This window comes from Coloeus monedula (assembly GCF_965178545.1).
Source record: "Coloeus monedula genome assembly, chromosome: 5".
Taxonomy (NCBI): Eukaryota; Metazoa; Chordata; class Aves; order Passeriformes; family Corvidae; genus Coloeus; species Coloeus monedula.
In genome coordinates, this window is record NC_138785.1 from 66,171,350 (window position 1) to 66,189,475 (window position 18,126).

Here is an 18,126-nt window from a genome sequence, read left to right on the forward strand (position 1 = left end):
CCATCATTAATCAACACATTAATCATTAAAAGAAAACAAAGCAAATTAGGCTACAGAATAAAAGTGCACACATTTTGAAAGCAGAGCATGATTTTTTTTCCCAAGAGTTTTATTTGTGAGTAGAACTTAATGATACAAGAAAGAAAGAAAAATACAGGACTTTATTCTGCCCCAAAGTGTGTAACCATACCATACATGACTACATTTCATATTGTAATACAAAGAACTAAAAGAACAAACTACAAAATTAGAAATTAAGAGTCATTGCATATGTGGTCAAGATAAATGGAGGGACTTCAGTAAAGAACTGAAACATACAGCAATTAGTCATTTAGTTACGACCCTGCAATAAAACACAATTTAGCAAAATAAGTGTTGTTTGCTTCCTAGTGTACAAGGACATACAAGGTTAGAGTAGAAGCTGAAAGCCATTCGTGCCATGCAGTCCTGCCTGAGCGCTGCTGTCCGGGGGCTCCTGCCCAGTACCCGCCTGCTCTGTCCCACACAGGCCCTGTCTCCTTTCCCACGGCACCAGTGGCCACCTCCATACCTCTCTTCTCACTTGAACACTGACAGCTCAATTCCACTTCCAGCTGTTGCCCCTTTGCTGCCCAAAACCAGCCTGAGGCATTGGCACCTCCTAGCCCGACACAGGCCTTGCTCTGCCCATCCAGAGCTGCCTCCAGCCGCTCCATCCGCCCGGCCCTCCATGCTTTCTGCTGCATGAATATAAGGCATTAGTTCTCTGCTATTTTACCAGTTGCAACATTTAATATTGTCCTAAAAGGTTACATCCATGTTCTGTTGTGTTACAGACACTGGGAGTCAGTGTGTTGCCCTCACCCCCATGGGGTGTTGGGGTTTGCTGCTGTTAAACCCAAAATGCAAATTCTGGAAACCTGGGCCGGGGAACAGCACCCGCTTTCCAGAGAATTCCGCAAGCTTGACCTACCTGATCTTAAATTACTTTTACAATTAGTGATAGACAGAAGCATGGCAATAACTGGGAAACTCAGTGGCAAGAGTGATTTGCCATGCTGCACATTAAACAAACATTTACAGCAAACAGTGAAAATACACCTTTAAGGTTACACAGGATTTCTGTACTTGACTGCTGGCAACAACAACAAAAAGATTTAAAGAAATGCCAGCTTTTGTAAGTGAAAATATAATTACTATAAAACAAGGTGAAATACTCAGTGTAATGCATTTACATTTTGATCAGTGGGAAGGAACAAACACAAAAGGCTGCACATGGGGTTCATGCACAGCAAGGTTGCATGTGCAACAAAGGGATTTTTAAGAGGATGAAAAAACCTGTGCTAAGGCCCAAAATACACCTGCCCATGCTCCACACCGCCAGCTGAAAAAACTTCTGAAATGCTTATACTTCAGTTACTTTTTAACCTTTTCTAACAGCCAAATCACCACATGACTCAGCGAGGCAAGAGCAGAGACAGATTTCCCTTAAACTGTAAATCACTAGAAAGAAAAAAAACCAGGCCAAGATCCGGCTCTTTGAACACACAACATGAGCGGAACACACCACAGACATTTCAGTCCTAGACATCAAAGACTGATTTCACCAGCCAGTTATAAAATAAAACAAAGTGAAAAACACCTTCATTTTGTAACAATAGTGAGAAGGGAGAAAAAGAGGAAGCAATGGAGCGCCTCAAAGCTTGGCCAAAACACAACCTGTACTCACAAGCTTGCAGAAGTTTACATGTCAGTTCAAGAATACACCCCCCTTGAGAACACCACTGCAAAAGCATCCTCTCTAAAAGTCAAAATTCAAGAAATTTACTTGTGACTTGGAACAGAGTATTGGAAAGAACACTTCTTGTGGTAAGCAATGGGCATTTTATTTTTAATTGTGAATTTTTTATATTCTTTTGCAAAGCAGTGCAGGCTTTAAATTAAAAATAGTGAATCAATGCCTTCCCATGGAAGTCATTTATATTTGATTACAAACTAGGGATCAGATCTGTGGCAGCTGCTGAACACACAGGATTAGCACCTTTTTGGACATTAGTTTCTGGTTATAACCCTAAACAATCAAGCCATAACTTGAGGGGCTGGTTGGATTAATTGTGGCATTCATTTACATAGTAAGACAAAACACTCAGTACGATCTGGTACATTCTAGTGGTTAATGGATTTTAAAATATGACAGTGTTTCTGCAGTGGGTTGGCCTTTAGGAGTCACTCTTCTTTTTGCTCTTCTTCAGGAAGGAAGGAGTGCGAAACTTCTTTTTCTTTTTTGATGGGGACTTCCCTGGAGATTCATCACTACCTGCATCAGCAGCTGTCCCCTCCTCAGCTGTTGGTGTTGCTGGCTCTTCAGTGGGTTGGGACTGGGGTTCCTTATTTTCCACTGCAGGTGATTCCGTTTGGCTTTTGGACACATCTTGATCACATCTCCCTTCCTCCTTTCCTAAGGGAGGGAAGCCGAGTGCTTCTGAAGGCTCATCGGGGGTGAGATCTGGGAGGGTTTGCTTGAAAGTTGCAGCATCACTGTCATCTCTGTAGGTCTGGTCCTGCCGTGTCTCTGGTGGACGGACAGACAGTGACAGTCAGTTTACAAAAGTGTCCCTGGAGCAGGACAAGCGGAGCAAGTGGATGGCGAGCGCGGTCTATATGAAACTAACATATTTACTTTGCATGAAAGCCTTTGTAATAGGGCTGTTCTCCAGCTTTGGGCACAGAAGAAATAAGATATTCCAAAGTTCTGTTTGTTTTTAAGCTTCTTCACACAGAACAGATAAAGCTGAGTTGCATCAGCAAGAAAGTAACTGTTTAGACCTTGCTCCTGTTTTACTTGTGACACTTGCAGGCAACACAAGATTTTAGTGCAATAAAGCAGGAATTAAACCTACAGTTTTCACTGGCATTGAGTAGAGTGTTTTGCAATTTCATACCTTTATTCTTATTCCTTTTGGAGAGATAAAACTAATTGCTGATTTGCAGTGATCCCATACATGCAAATCCATTAGTTTCTAAATTGTTGGCTTGCCAATTTATGATCTCAGTGAAGGGATTTTCGTAATACTCTTCCATGAGATCTAACTGATATTGCTTCAAAATACAATTTCCTATCACAAAGGCTTCACTTTTTTTGCAAGATATGAGTACATATTATGGATTCCTGTAAGTAAAATCCATGTAGTTTATCAAATTAAATGAGCTCAGCAGGTTATGTGATACAGCTTGTTTTGTTTATTGTATGTGATGTCAACAGCAAAACTCACCCTGTAAAAGGGAGCATCAAGAGTCCAGTGGTAACTGTATGTCCAAAGGGGAACTGAACCACTCCTCCCTCAACTGCAACACTTTCCCCACTCACCGCTGTGCTTTAGGGATGTTCTGTTTAAGACTCCTCTTTGTGCATGGGGTCAACAAGGAGCACTTTGTGGAGCTCCCTGCAATGTTCTCCGTGCACCGCAGCCGAGCAGTGTCCCGTTAGCTGTGTCACATCTATCCCCATTGATGTTACATAAGGAGGAATTTAGAACAAAATCCAGGCCAGGCTCATTGTGAGGCACAAATGAAAGGCAACTATTTTTTCCTCCTTTCAAAGTCTTGTTTGTTTTAATTTGAAAAGACTGAAGGCTTTCACAAGAATTTACAGAAAATACTTGATACTTTCACATTTTTCCTATAAAAGTGACAGTGTTCTTTTTACTTCTGCCAGATGGGATAAATAATCCTCTGATATATTTTAGAGGGCTCTGTTATGTGAATACCTGCGAGGAAACAAACATCTTTTGCCTAGAGCACCATGAACTTCTAATAGGTTAAATAAACACCACACACTAGTATCCAGTGCCAAACACTCGGAATGCACAAGTTAGCAGTTTAAAAGTTATAATGCAAGCAGGATTTAAATCAGAGCAAAAAAGAGAAAGCAGTTATGTACAGTACAAGCTGCCTCCTGAAGCTCTATGTATGGGAGACACAAAGTCATAAGAAACACCAGTTATGATTCTTCACTACCATTACACTGCTTTTGGATTTCATTTGACTTTTCAGGAATTAACTGAAAACATTGCCGAGCTCTTCTCCCTGGGATCCAGTGATAGGATGTGTGGGAATGGTTCAAAGCTGCACCAGGGGAGGTTCAGACTGGACTTTAGGAAGCATTTCTTTACTGAGAGGGTGGTGAGACATTGGAATAGGCTTCCCACCTACTGAGAGGTGGTCAAGGCCCCAGGCCTGTCAGTGTTCAAGAGGCATTAGGACAATTAGCTTTAAGTTTTGGTCAGCCTTGAACTGGGTCAGGCAGTTAAGACTAGATAGTCATTGTAGGTCCCTTCCAAGTAAAAAATATTATATTCTATTCATTAGTTGGCCCAATTTTTAGAACAGGCACCATATTGGACTGTCAGGTTTATTTTACTTTTTTAAAATTAAGTTTAAAATAAAGTTCTGAAGTTTTAGAAAAGGGATTAGAAATTCTTCAAATAAAAGAATAGGAAGCTACAGGCATTCAAACAGCATTTGCCAGCTGGCCTGAGGGTTGAATAAATATAAATGAGTTTATAACTCATTAACCCAGGACTGCTATTCTTCCCAGTTTGTCAAGTTCCCATCATCCTTACTAAATGGATTAACGTGATGCTGGAATCAAGCAAACATCTGTTTATCTAGTTTGCTAAGGGCACTATTTTACCAGAATTCAGAAGATTTACAAATTCCACATTCAATAAAGCCAGCACACAATATGTAAACACCCTGCTACTCTACTGGATGGATTTCAGTAATGTAACTAGGAAGATTTAAAAACATATTTTGTGCTGCAAAATCTATTTACAGTTTAAGAACTCAGCATTACCTCAACATTTTAGAAGTTTTTTAAAATAATCATGTTTACATCTGTGCTCTCCCTTTATATATAAACTGTGGTTTAAGAGCTTAAAGCATAACATCAATACTGGTGTGTGTTTACAATCACATTATTTATGAAAATAAAGGTTTATGGGATTTTGGGTTGGGTTTTTTTCAACACAAAGATGTGAACAAACATACAAACTAGGCTATAATTGAGTTAACATAAAACACTTGACTGACTTCAGCTACACTTAAATAGAAAGAATATGATGAATCAAAGTTGAGAAGAGGTTGTATACAGAGAACATTGTCATTCAACAGAACCTTCCCCAACCAAGGTCACCATGGTGTGAACTTCCAGTTACTCTCTAAAATAAGCTTTGTATGTTTGTCCTGGAAAACTTATATAACTAGAGGAGTTTGCAACACAATTCTCTGTTTAAAAGAACTTCCAAGTTTTAGAACTTTATCAGTAACATCACAGGTGTCTACAATGTAGTTTTGACTTTCACACCTATGACAAACACACTGACTTTTGGCTATAACAGGACATACAAACATCCTTATTCCTTTAAAGTATAATCCGAAGGAGCCCTGCAGAGCTAGCCAAAACAGCTGTAGAAGTTGCTGCCACCGAGTACTTGCTGTTATTCCTTGGTTGGAATTTGAATTCCCTACAGTTAACACAAAACATAGGAGTAGTCCCATATCCATTTCCATGCAGAAGTCTGCTGGGTAAATTTAAATCCACATCAGTGGATTTTGCACTGGAATAGATTAGGAACTCTTCTGTTTTGTTACCAGGCCCAAGATGTACGGGCAGCAGCAAACAGTTGGGGCAGAAACTCCCAGGGCTGTTTCAGCTATATCTGCCAGACAACTTCAGACTATTCCTTTTTAAATTGAGGAATCGGACACACAGATATGGAAACACGGAGGGTGACTTTCACAGTCTCTCTCACAGGGGGAGTGCGCTTTAACATGAGATCTGCAACTGCCTGGAAGTACATGGAATTGAGAACTAAAGAAATCAACATTTCAACTGAAAAAGCCTGCTTTTATATAAAAAAAGCAAAACAACAAAAAAAACCTTTGTAAACAAAATGCAAGAGTGAAGCAAAGCACAAAAGCAGGTCAGAGTATGGAATGATACTTACTATGGTAACAGGTATTCTTTAGCATATCCATCTCCTGTTTGTAACGCAGCCACAAGAAGAAAAAAGCACAAGTAGAGAATCTATGCATTCATCACAGCCATTGTGTTACGTTAGAAGAATGGTTGCAACCATTCTTGTAGAAAACAGAATGAGATGAAGTAGTGAATGGCAGACTAACAGACAAGTGATATATCCAATGTACAAGGTAAAGGAAACAAGACAATGATTGGATTACACCTGTTCAAGATTATAATTTTATCCCTTTTTTAGGGAATTATCAACTTCAGCAGCCTGCTCTCATTTTAGTTAAAACTATGACATAAGGTGAGCAAATAATCAAATTTAGATTCAAATTGAGTAGGAAAAATATTTACTGAGGTGTAATCCAAGTACAATAATGTTTAAGAAATGTGCAACCAGTGAAGAAGATTTACCAAAGCATCTAGATACGTGTCCGGTTCACTATCAGACACTATTTCATTTAGTAAGAGTAATTATCTCACAGAAAATGTACAAAAAGGTAAATCAGTTGAGAAACACCAAGAGATGACAAGGCAGTTCTGAAGAGATGGAAATTTGTCTTTATATTAATGCACACTTCTTTATTATTGTAAACAAAACTCCTGTTAAGACTCACAGTTCAGTGGAGTATCTTGTAGGTAGTACAACAATGAAATACAAGAAGTCATTTACTGTTATTGGCTTTAGTTCATGTACTCCCATGCATCAGTCACTAAGGATGCAGTTACTGGTTTCCCCGATCCCCACGGCAGCAGAACGTACCTTCCTCTATTTTAATCGGCGTACTGGGAGGAGTGCGAGCTGAAGTGGGGTCAGGGGGGCTTTTCTCTTTCTGTGGCCTGCCGTCTTCTGAAGGCTCTGTAGGTGTAGGCAAAGGGAAATTAGAGGCAAATAAAACCTCTCAGCATGTGAGAAAAGAAGTGTCCTTTTGCTCCATGCATAAAAGATACCAATACAGTTTTCTGAATCAAAATTCTGCCAGGATATTAAATAATACCAAAACAAGCAAAAGAAAATTAAGCAATAGTTTGATACTAACAAAACTGTTCAAGTCACTGTTGTGCTCTGTAGCTCTTTTTGGAGTTGGTTTTTTTGGTTTTTTTTTTAAGAGAACATGAATAATGAAATAATTTATGAATTGATTTATCATGCTGTTTAAAAGAAAACTTGTGAGGAAAAACCACAAGGAAGATATAAACAAATATGGAGAGGAGGATATATTACCAGGCCTACACAATATAACACTCTTTTGCTTGCTTTGTATTGCTGAAATTTGGAGTCAACAAAATTGCATCCCAAAAGAAAAGAAGACTGCACAGATAATCAGAAAAACATGCAGTAATTATATGATTCCAAACAGATTTCACAGTGCTTTGAGTATTTGTTATTAGTAAGGAGGGTCCCCCTTGCTTCCAGCTTTAAATAGCCCTAGATCCAAAGGAAAACATTAATACAGTACACCATACATTGGGAACAACACTAAAGCATAGTTCCATCCAGTTCACCTACACAATTAAAGTGAAATCAGTCACACAGATGAGAGTCAACTGACAGAATCTCCACATGGTGTAGATAAAGAGGTTGTTCCTTGGATTGCAAGCGCAGCTGTACCCTGTTAGTAATACCTGAGGCCTCAGCCAAAAGGTCAGGATCAGACCTTAATGCTTTGATCACTGCAGTATGAAATTCCTTATGGGAGGACTTCTGCCCATCTGGCTCTTCTCCATTTACATGTGGGATGATTTGCTGCATGGTCTGACAAGAAACCCATGCAGCAGCAAACTGAATGTTATCTAAAGACTTAGACAGTGATGATACGTCACGATCCTGTAAAGTCTTCGTATCTGTTCCTTGGAAGGCGTTTGATCTGCCTTTCAAATCCAGGGACTTTTTATCTGACGTGTTTTGCTCACTGATGGTCTGATTTCTAAGCACTGCACTCTGTTCCCCAGCTGGTGTCTGTCTTAGTAACACAGTCTCTCCATATTTTGATACCTTATCTAAGAAGGATGTGGCATCGTTACTGAGAGAATAAAGGTATGCAGTTAAACAGGCATGAGAGCACAGCATCCCACCCCACACCACCCAGTACTTCATAAACCAAACACAATGGTTCCTACATGGTTGTCCCAAAAAGCAGCTGCAGGGAACACCCACTGCAAAAGAAACAGCACTTCCAGTTCCTGCATCACTCAAATTCAACACAAAGCAGCTCACAACATATGAGCATTGTAAGTATCATTCCTGAAAATTATACAAAAGTAAAGCAGGAGAACCACTTCAGATGCAGCAATGGCCACTTTTTAGAGCACAAATCTGTCATAATTCTAGAATAATTTAAAAAGTCCATTTTGGTAGAAGTCCCCAAGATGTCACATTTCCAAGCAACAATCAAACATTATTCTGTATCTTTTCCATTTAGTGTATTTCTCAAATCCACAAATTTCAGTGACTTAGAAACCTGCAGTGTTGCTGCTATAAAGCACCAGGATTCCCTCACCTTAGCCTAGGTCTAGGGCCAAGGGAAACAAAGCAGAACAAAACCAGTACTGAAACACTTTTTTGACTGAAGTTTCAATCTTTCAGCTTCTTAACAGCGGGAGTAACTGGCCCTACTGCCCAGTTTGTCTATAAGGACAATTTTAGAGTGAGATCTATGCATTTTACAGAATACACTTACATCACACATTTTATCTCTAATATACTTTACAAATTTCTAATCCACACTGGGAAAACTGAAACTTACAAAAGCTGGGTAATGTATCAATGGCCTTTGCAGGTAACCCACATTACAATTACTAAGAAACTTGCTGGTACTACAGTCTACTGCAGAAAAATACACACACAGAGAAACCAACCTTCTGGTCCCTTCTGCTTTCTTTCTACTTCCTTGCGATATTCTTCCAGTTCTCGATCAGTGAGTTTATTGAAGGGGTTTGGTCCTGTTGTGCTCACTATGACTTTTGGTTGATATTCTTTCTCAATTATTGCCTTTGATGCAGTCACCAATTCTCCCTGGCAAAAGAAAATTAAGATACATCTGCAATCAAGCAGAAACTTGCAGAACTCTTAGAGGTATAGAGGCTACAAAGCAACCAAAAACAAAACAAAAATATAACCTGGAAAATGCTACTTTTTCCTCTTTTAGATAAAAAAAAAAATCTATTACAGATTTTTTTTTTTTAAATTTGATTCACGGGAGGTTAATATAAAGGAGAAAACAGGTCTCCAGCAGGGAATATGCACCATTAAGCAGTAAATCAAACAGCAGCCAAACAGCCTAACTGAATTATATTTGAAGTTACAAAAGTATATCAAGTTTCCTTTTTCTCCACATAAAAGAAACATGACGCCAGGCCCACCTGCATGGCAGTCTGGGCACAGAGTACTTATAAAGGGTCAAGAACTCAGCTCACAGGTCTTTTTGTTTCTGGGGTTTTTTTTGGTTTTTATTATTATTATTTTGCTTTGGGTTTTTGTTTTGCTTTGTATTGTTTTAATAACAGAAAAGCCTAGCAGCTACTACATAACACCTAACAGATGTTATAGTAAAAAGCCATCTTGTATATGTTCTGTATACACCAGATTAACAGCTGATTACAAGCCATTTTTAAGCAATTAAGGTTAACTGTAATCTGATACAAGTTAGCATATTTAAATCTATAACATTTGTCATATAAGCCAGATAAAAAGTTATACAAATAAAAATACAACATTAGCAGTTCTAGGTACAGTAAGTTCCAGTGGACAAAAGCAGCTGCATCAGAGATTCTGTAATGTTAACGTTTTCAGTTTTTCTTCTCTAATCCTATAGCAAAGACTAAAGCCACTGGCTTTTCATTGTCTCAGGTACAGAAAATGCTTGCCTGGAGATAGCTGCTCTATCTCTCAAGTGACTTGTCTAAGCATTTGGTTTTTTCCATTGGAGATACAAAACGCTGACACTAGTCTGGAAATGACTGATGTGTGACCTGTGCCCCATGTCATGGTGACATCCAAACTGTCTTCATTGTTGAAGAAAGGTATTTCAACTCCATTACCCAATAGATATGGGCTACCGATTGACCCAGGTCATCTCCATATTCAAATGTTGTCTGTACCAATATTTAGAAGAAAGCATTAGAAAGCGCAGTTCAAAAATATGCGGTGCCTGAACAGAGAGACAAACATTCCACCCCATGTCTACACTTCATGGACAAGCACAGGATGGCCACTGTAAAACTGATGACAAAATTAGACAGACTGCTGTTTTGGATGGCAAGAGCTGCTTTGGACAAGTTGTCAGCACCAAAGAGGTGACAGACAAGAATCTCTGGATGGAACGAGAACAAGAGCAGTTCTGAAAGCCTAATGGGAGATCTCCAGAAATCTGGGCTAGAGCAATCCGGGAAGGTAAGATGGGTGTTAGAATCTATGCTGCTCTTCAGGAAGCAAACACCAGCTAGAAGTACCAAAGAACAAACCATGTAACAATAAATCTTCACTGTTAAGACCCTGAAAGGAACTGCAGGACAAAAACATCTCTAAAATATTACAGATCGCTTCCATTTCTCCATAAAATAAGAAGAAATTTCATTTTATATGCAGAATGTCAGTAGAATATCAAAAGCCTTTTCTCAACTATATCCATGAAGCACTGATTTCATAGTAACAGCTTTCCTCAGAAGATAATACATAAAAAGGTCAGGTAAACATCAACCTTTGTACAAACCCTAATTGTTTTGTAGAAAATTCAAAACACCCCTAAAACTACAGGTCTCAGCTTTTAATGATGGCAGAAAACTGATGCCCATGGAAATTTTATATTTCCCTTTCTATCTTTGCCCACACTTCAAACTAAGTCCATAGTTTTAACTGAAACTCAGCATAAGTAGCAGGACCTTGTAAAGCGCTGATCTCAGGCAGAGTTTCTAGAGTTTTCTGGGATTACAAAATTCAAGAGAGGAACAAGACACACAGTACCCATTAGTATCCCTGGAATTTCTAAGAATCTTTGAATGTTACAAGTTAAATCCAGAGTCACTGGGTAGAATAACTTCTAATGAAATAGAATCTTACTGAATGCCTGTTGGTTTAATCATGATAAACAGCAAGACAGGCAGCTTGCAGATGCCTGGTGCACTGGCATGACATGGCAGTATCTTTGTTAAATACTAGGAATAAAAGCAGCAAATCAAGCTTATCACATTTATTAGATTAAAAAAAAAAAAAAAAAAGAAACCAAAATGAAACCCTCACAAAAGACACCCACAATCAATGCAAACAGTATTTGCACTTGCTGAGTAGCTTTGACCCAAGAGAAGTAGCATTGAAAAGATCAGAGGCAACAACATTGGATCATAAAAACAGAAAAATTATGCAAGAGACCAGAAAGGAAAACCTTCTATCTGCTGAAAGCTGATTCCAGATTAACATATCCAGTTTTATTCAGTATCAATAATATGGAAGCAGTTCAAAGGCCACTAATGAAAATGATACTGGTAGAGGGACTGAGTCTATGTGGGAAATAAATTATAGTAGTATGTTAGTAAGTCCTGCAATGTGATTATTCTAAATCATGTAGAATTCAAGAAGCAGATATGTTTTACTTCACAGAATAGGCCACAGAGCAGTGTTCTATGAATTCAAATAAAAATATACAACACAAAATGAAACATGGGACAGAAAGAAAACAAGTGTAAAGGACTAAAAAGACAGTATAGAACACATTTCCAATTGTTAAATGTGACACTAAAATAGACAAGACTTTGCAGAGCTATCAACCTGACCATGCCATTCAGAAATTCCTAAGAATGTTCAGAACAACTGAACAAGAAAATTGGTCTGGAGTTACTTTCAGTATTAAAGAGCCTGTAGAGACAGAATAAATTCCCATAGACTCACACTCTGTTTCAACATAAGATGACATGAAAAAAATTAATGTTCTAGTGATCTCATCTGGAGTATGTTGATACTAGTACTGCTTTGATGATGATTCTGAAAGTATTTAGATGACTATTTGAAATTTGATTGCGTGTGTATGCACCCAAATATCAACAGCATTTTCTCCACTGTAAGAAACACTGGATAGATTATATTAATGAAGAGAATGCATTTTCACTCTGTAAGGGCATACATTCCCACAGACACAAAGGGAAAGTCATTTATAGCTAATGATACACAATATACCTTCATATTAAATATGGACCTCATACTTCCTACATGAAAATTTTAGCTAATCAAGTCATTTTGAAACTTCTACACTAAAGCTGGCTTTTAGAGAAAAATTCAAAACTGACCATTATTTAACAGGCAAGCACTTCACCTTGTTCTCAGGGATCAATATGACCAAAACTGACACTTTATATATGCCAATTCTTCTCTCAATCAGACAGTGGGTTCACAATAATTGTCTAAGTTAACAATTGCTCCTAACGCAATCTGATATCAATGCAGTGCCTTTATCCAGAACACCAAGATTCCTGAGGTACTGTTCATGTAGAAGCTGATACTCAAACTCAGTGCCACCTCTGGGGCAGCACTGAGAGGGTCTGCATTACAAACAAAGCCACTGAATTTCCATTCTAAAGGAAGAGACACAAAATGGGTGAATCCCCTTCTATTTAAAATTACTGAAAATTCACGTGAATTTATTTTATTTAATATGAGACTGCAGAATGGTTGTTGGTAAGAATAACCAACATTCCCTGTCAATCAGCCAAGACTGCAGCAGAAGCTTGGTTAACCAAGTCTGAACAGGAATAAAATTACGTGATGGACAAGGAGGTTGTGTTGCAACATGGCCAGGACTTCTCAGAACATGGATAAAGCAAGCGAAAAGGCAAAATGGAGTATTCATTGCTGCAGCTGTAGGCACAAGAGCTCAAAGCAGTACATGCATACTGTACACAAGGAAGGATTTTTTCATCCAAAATAGTGTGCATTAGTATTTGATATAAATCTCAATGTTAACTGAAAATGTAATACATTGTGTTACTTCAATTACATGAAACTTTTTACATAAACTGTCATTAAGTGTCAAAGAATTTGTCAGCTGAGAACTTGTAATTATCTGGTACCTAAAAGTCCCTAAGTCCTTGATGTACAGGATTCTTCACTTTCATTGAAATTTTCAGGTGAGGTTTATGTGGGCATCATAAGATTGCTTACACTTCCTTTTTTCCACAAAACATGATTGTTTTATGGCAGAATCTAGGAAATTTCTCTAGTGGTTTTTTTTGTTGCTGTTAATTTTTGGTTCATTGGATTTTCTGGTTTGGGTATCATTTTTTTCAAAGGAGGTTGTTTGGTTTAGGAGTGGTTTTTGTTTGTTTTGGTTTTGTTTCTTGGGTTGTTCTTTTTTTTTCCCCAAACAGGAAATTATTAAGCATTCAGGTCACAATCCATATTAAAATAATAAAGATTATTACATACGCCACTTCTATTTCATGATCGCTCCTGTAATTTATATTGTGATCTAATTTTACACACTATTTCAGGCAGAAAGCACTTTCATGACACCACAAAATCTGAAACAAATAATTTGGACATCCAAACCCTAACATGACACTACTGGACAAAATCACATAACCAATAGACCATTTGTTGGTTTGCTGCCATCTCTGAAAATGCATGTAAACTACCTGACTACTTTTATAGCAAACTTATGTCATTGTTTGACAATAATACTTGAAATATCTCACTGATAAAAATAAATCTGTGTTGAGATAATTATCATGAAAATAATTTTTCACTTTGAAGGTATTATTAAGTAGAAAATAAAAGCCATGCACTGCCCGGAAGAATTTGGCTTTACTGTATTTTTCATCTTAAATGCAGAAATGGTGTTTTATTATTTTTCCTTTAGGAATATGGACCAAAAAAACTGCAATGTGAAAAACATGACTATCATATTCTCAGTATGATTCAAGTATCTATAACACAAACTGGCTCATTACACTAGAAAGTGTTATAAAACCACAAGGTTTCCAACAATGGTGTAATTTAAAGTATTCTGGGTTTTTTTCATGCAAAAGCTATTCTGATAATGAGGTGTTTAGGCATGACCTAAAACCAAGATTTAAGAATCTTTTATGTAAAATACTGGAGCAGAGGAGGCACTGATGCTTATTTACACACTGTGCTTCCATACTAGATGTGCTCTAAGAAACTTTATTTGCAGTGTGCAGCTGCTCCATTCAGTCAGCCCCAAGGACTTCCCACCCAACATGCCCACACCTCTTGAAGTGATTCTGTATTTAACATATATCATGGAAGCACAAACATGAAGAAAAGTGTGAAAGCCAATCGATTTTGCAAGTGTGGGGCATTACTTAGCAACTCTTGCAGATAACTGCAGGAAGTTTTAAGGCAGCCAGGCGTCTAGCACTCTGAGATCAAGAGTTGACAGTGTTTGTCACGTAACATACAGAGTATGTGGTATCCTCAGAACTACACTGATGTGATCAGGCTGAGATTAAGCTAACTAAATTGATCTCAAATTAGAATAATTCAACACTAACAGCATGCATACAGAAACCCTCTATATGCAGAACCTGATCAGCACCTTAACCTCACCAACTTCTACAGACAAAGATCAAGATCCTTAAGACACTCTTAACAGGGTAAAGTAACGGTTTGCATCATCGCATATACATGATTTGAAGATCCATCTATTTTCATTTTTTAGAATTTTTTAGCCAAATAATTTCTAACAGAGGAAAAAGGTCAGGGTAAGGAGAGGTTAAATGAAGGGTGAACAACAGTATTTAGAGCAGTATGACAGGGCAGTACCTTTCTAACAGACAGAGATTTAGCGGGACTAAAGGCCTGCTCTGTGAGATCGAGCCCTTCAATAGATTCCGTACAGTCTGAGAGGGGAGCATCCTGCAACAGTAAATTGAGTAAACAGAGCAAACCGAGCCCGGGCTTTAAAACATCAACCGAAAGCATTGTGATGCTTGCTAAAAACATGCAAAGAAACAGTAACTGGTAGATGAAACTGCATATGAGAATGAATTGACATGCACACAATATGACACCCAACATGAATAATGCTGTGGTCATGATAAGACTCACCAAACTTTAAAAAGTATATCAGAAAATACTTATCTGGGGCAGTTGAAAGCACTTGGATATAAAAAGTTTTATTCAGCTATACAGTATAACTGTACAGCTCTAATTCTTACTTTACTTTAAGCTATGATTTACAGTCTTTTGTATATCCAGATATACTGCTTTTAAGTTTCATTGAAGTAATAGCTTTTTCCCCAAACTGCTCTTCAAATAAAACATTATGAAGCATGAAAACCCATATTTAACACAAAACACTACTGCCCCACAGTGAGCCTGCTGTGCCCAGTATTAATCTTTCAAGATACATAAATTCAGAAATCAAACAAACAAAAAGCTGTCACAAAGCCCAACTAGTTTTGAACAAGAATCTAACCCATATAAATAAGGCTTCTGAATTTCATGCATTACATTCAGCAAAAAAATCAAGAAGCATCCTCCACAGACATGCTTGGGCCACATGGCTGAAGCCTCTAAATTTCTGACCCTGAGCACTCTTGCAAAGACAATGGTATTACCTCTAAGACTTACCTTATAAACAGTTACTCTCTGCCAATTAAAGAATAATTTCACAGTGATATATCAGGTGAAAGCAGAGGATATTGTAGATTAAGCTAACAGTTTTAGGAATTTAATACTCTCACCTGTACAAGGCTCCTGTCCACAACTACCCCAGAAAGAACCTGTGACTGAGGGCCTGCTGTTTTAATATCTTGCAAATTTTGCTCTCGGATCTGTAAAGGAAAACATCAGAATGAACAACAGAAAAAAGTTCACCACATTTTTGTATTTGAAAAAGGGGTGAGTGAACCTGCCAACAGGCAACACCCAGTGCTGATTGCTGTGGCCATAGAGCCTTCAAATGAAGCTGAGCTTATAAACATCACTTGAAGGTAAATGTTCAGGTTCCTGGCTGAGTCCTCATATTTCTCAGAATTTAGTCTAAGTACCACAGAAGGTGTTGTCTTTCGCTTTTTAGTACTAGATCATGGTAAAACAGGTAACAGACAACTCCAGTTTGTGAAAAGTGAGAAGAAATATAAAAACTACCTCTGTGCTTTTCAGTCTATTGTACCTGACCAGTCATTTGCAGGTTTCTGTCATTAGCTGTTAGTTACTGATACGGCACCACAATATCATCTCCCTATAGAACTCATTGTAAAACACTGCACAACTTTCCATTTTTGCATCTAGTCAGGACCACATCCTCAAAAGGGCATATAAGTAATTTCTCTGTGCATAAACTGATACTCAGGAGTTCTCAAAAACACCCCTTTTGTTGCATCCTATATACCTCCCAGTTCTTTTCATACAGAAGATTGGAACAGAAATTGGATCTTTAAACCAGGTATTATCTATTTAAATTAGATATCCTACAGTAGTAAAGAATTCATAACAACTGACTCACAATTTATTTGTAAAATATTCTGGTTCTTGTACCAAGATAAATGAAGAAAAGCATTCATCTCAAAAGCCCTCCACTTTTCAATTTATAAAAAATATATGCATACAAATACACAAACAAGAAATATTATTAATACTTGGTATTTCAGAAAGTGCAAAGATCTCCCATAATTTTCACTTGCTTCTAATTTACTACCTTTCTTATCATTGAGAAAGACTTACTCCTCTTAGTCACTTCATTCAAGTTTTTAATAAAGCAGTATTTTGTGTTTGAAACACAAAGAAACTGCTTGGAAATTTCACCATAATCCTCATTTCAGATGATTATTATTTTACAGTGCCAAGATTAAGTGCTGTCAGCCATATACAAATTATTTTAGATTCCTTCTAGTACCCCTGTACACAGCCTCTTTGACAGAATGCTAACTCCCATGTTCTACATGGCCATCAGTTAGAGGTATCAAAACAATCCAGTAAAGTATTAACAAGATACCAGGGCATATTTTATACCGTAAAAGAAATAAAGTGAAAACACCCCAATGCATTCAGTGCTTTCCTGTTGGTAGATTGGTGACAAGAAGATTTGAAATTGAAAAACAGGAAAATTAACTGCAAGCTTATTTCAAGAAGATTAACTTGCAGTTCCAAAGACAAAAAAAAAAAAAAAAAAAAAAAAGTCTGCAGCAATCACAGCATATTATAATACAGTTGAAATATGGAGAGAGATGTATAGATTACTTTTTCCAGGACATAAAATTTCAACTGGTATTACCAAAACAGGAAAAGAGGTCACTAATGTAGAACTATGATCTCAGGGTACAGAATTACTACCATAAACTCAGAGCTGGCTGTTTCAGAGGTACCCAGCAACTGGTCTAAGAAAAATGAAAGTCTTCATGTAGTGAACTGAAATACCAACTTTTTCCAAGAGGAGTTCAGGACACTTAGGAATTGTTTCATTATTTCATTATAAAGGGACAGGACAATACCAGCACTGTGTTGCTTACTGAGCTCCCAAAATGTCATTATAGCAAAGTAAGTTAGTTCATTACAAGCACACAACTTAATTGTAGTGATGACCAAAAAAAAAAAAAAAAAAAAGTTATTTACTTTATTGCTATTACAAACCTTGTTCCTCATTTCTTGGACCTCCTTTGGATTGGTGTTCAATGGAACAAACAGATTAGGGACAGCAGAGGTGGCAGTTCTATGTCCATCCTCTTTAGTCCACTGTAACATCAAGAACAGTTGCAGAGTCAGAACTGCTGTAATGGCTATGGACACTCAGAGCAGCAAAGTCACATCACAGTCGATCATGCATCATACAGAGCAGAGAACTGAACCAATGATTGCATTCTTCTATTCATTCCTAAGACTAAGTTGCTTTCTTCTTCAGTAATATAAACTGTACCTTCAGATACATTTCTAGAGATCAGAACCATTCTATCAAGTCAAGTTAGTAACAACAACAACTAGAGAGCCAGTTAACTTGCAAATAACTTCCACCCAAAACAATGCCACTCCTATGCATAGTTCAGAGATTCTGAAGACTGAAGGGTTTTTAAGTTGGTTTTCTGTGCACTTGACCACACTGACAGCTACAGTGTTTTGTGTTTCTAAAAACCACCTACTTCTCACTTTATGAATAAATATATTAATACAG

At 37.7% G+C, this 18,126-nt stretch overlaps 1 protein-coding gene across 8 annotated transcripts in view; it reads right to left on the reverse strand.

Annotated features, from left to right (window-relative positions):
* Positions 1-142: 142 nt before the first annotated feature.
* ADD1 (adducin 1) overlaps positions 143-18,126 on the reverse strand; it is a 63,179-nt gene continuing 45,195 nt past the window's right edge. For 4 of the 8 annotated variants that reach the window (XM_082281366.1, XM_082281362.1, XM_082281364.1 and 1 more), the window contains exons 11-16: positions 17,592-17,693; positions 15,704-15,793; positions 14,781-14,873; positions 8,867-9,023; positions 6,771-6,866; positions 143-2,551 (exon numbers count right to left, since the gene is read on the reverse strand). In XM_082281366.1, the coding sequence (XP_082137492.1) occupies positions 2,199-2,551; positions 6,771-6,866; positions 8,867-9,023; positions 14,781-14,873; positions 15,704-15,793; positions 17,592-17,693 (891 nt within the window). In that variant the 3' untranslated portion in view covers positions 143-2,198. Of the gene's footprint in view, positions 2,552-5,987; positions 6,022-6,770; positions 6,867-7,633; positions 8,009-8,866; positions 9,024-14,780; positions 14,874-15,703; positions 15,794-17,591; positions 17,694-18,126 lie in introns of all 8 variants that reach the window. The other 4 variants (XM_082281367.1, XM_082281365.1, XM_082281369.1 and 1 more) reach the window with 3 other exon arrangements.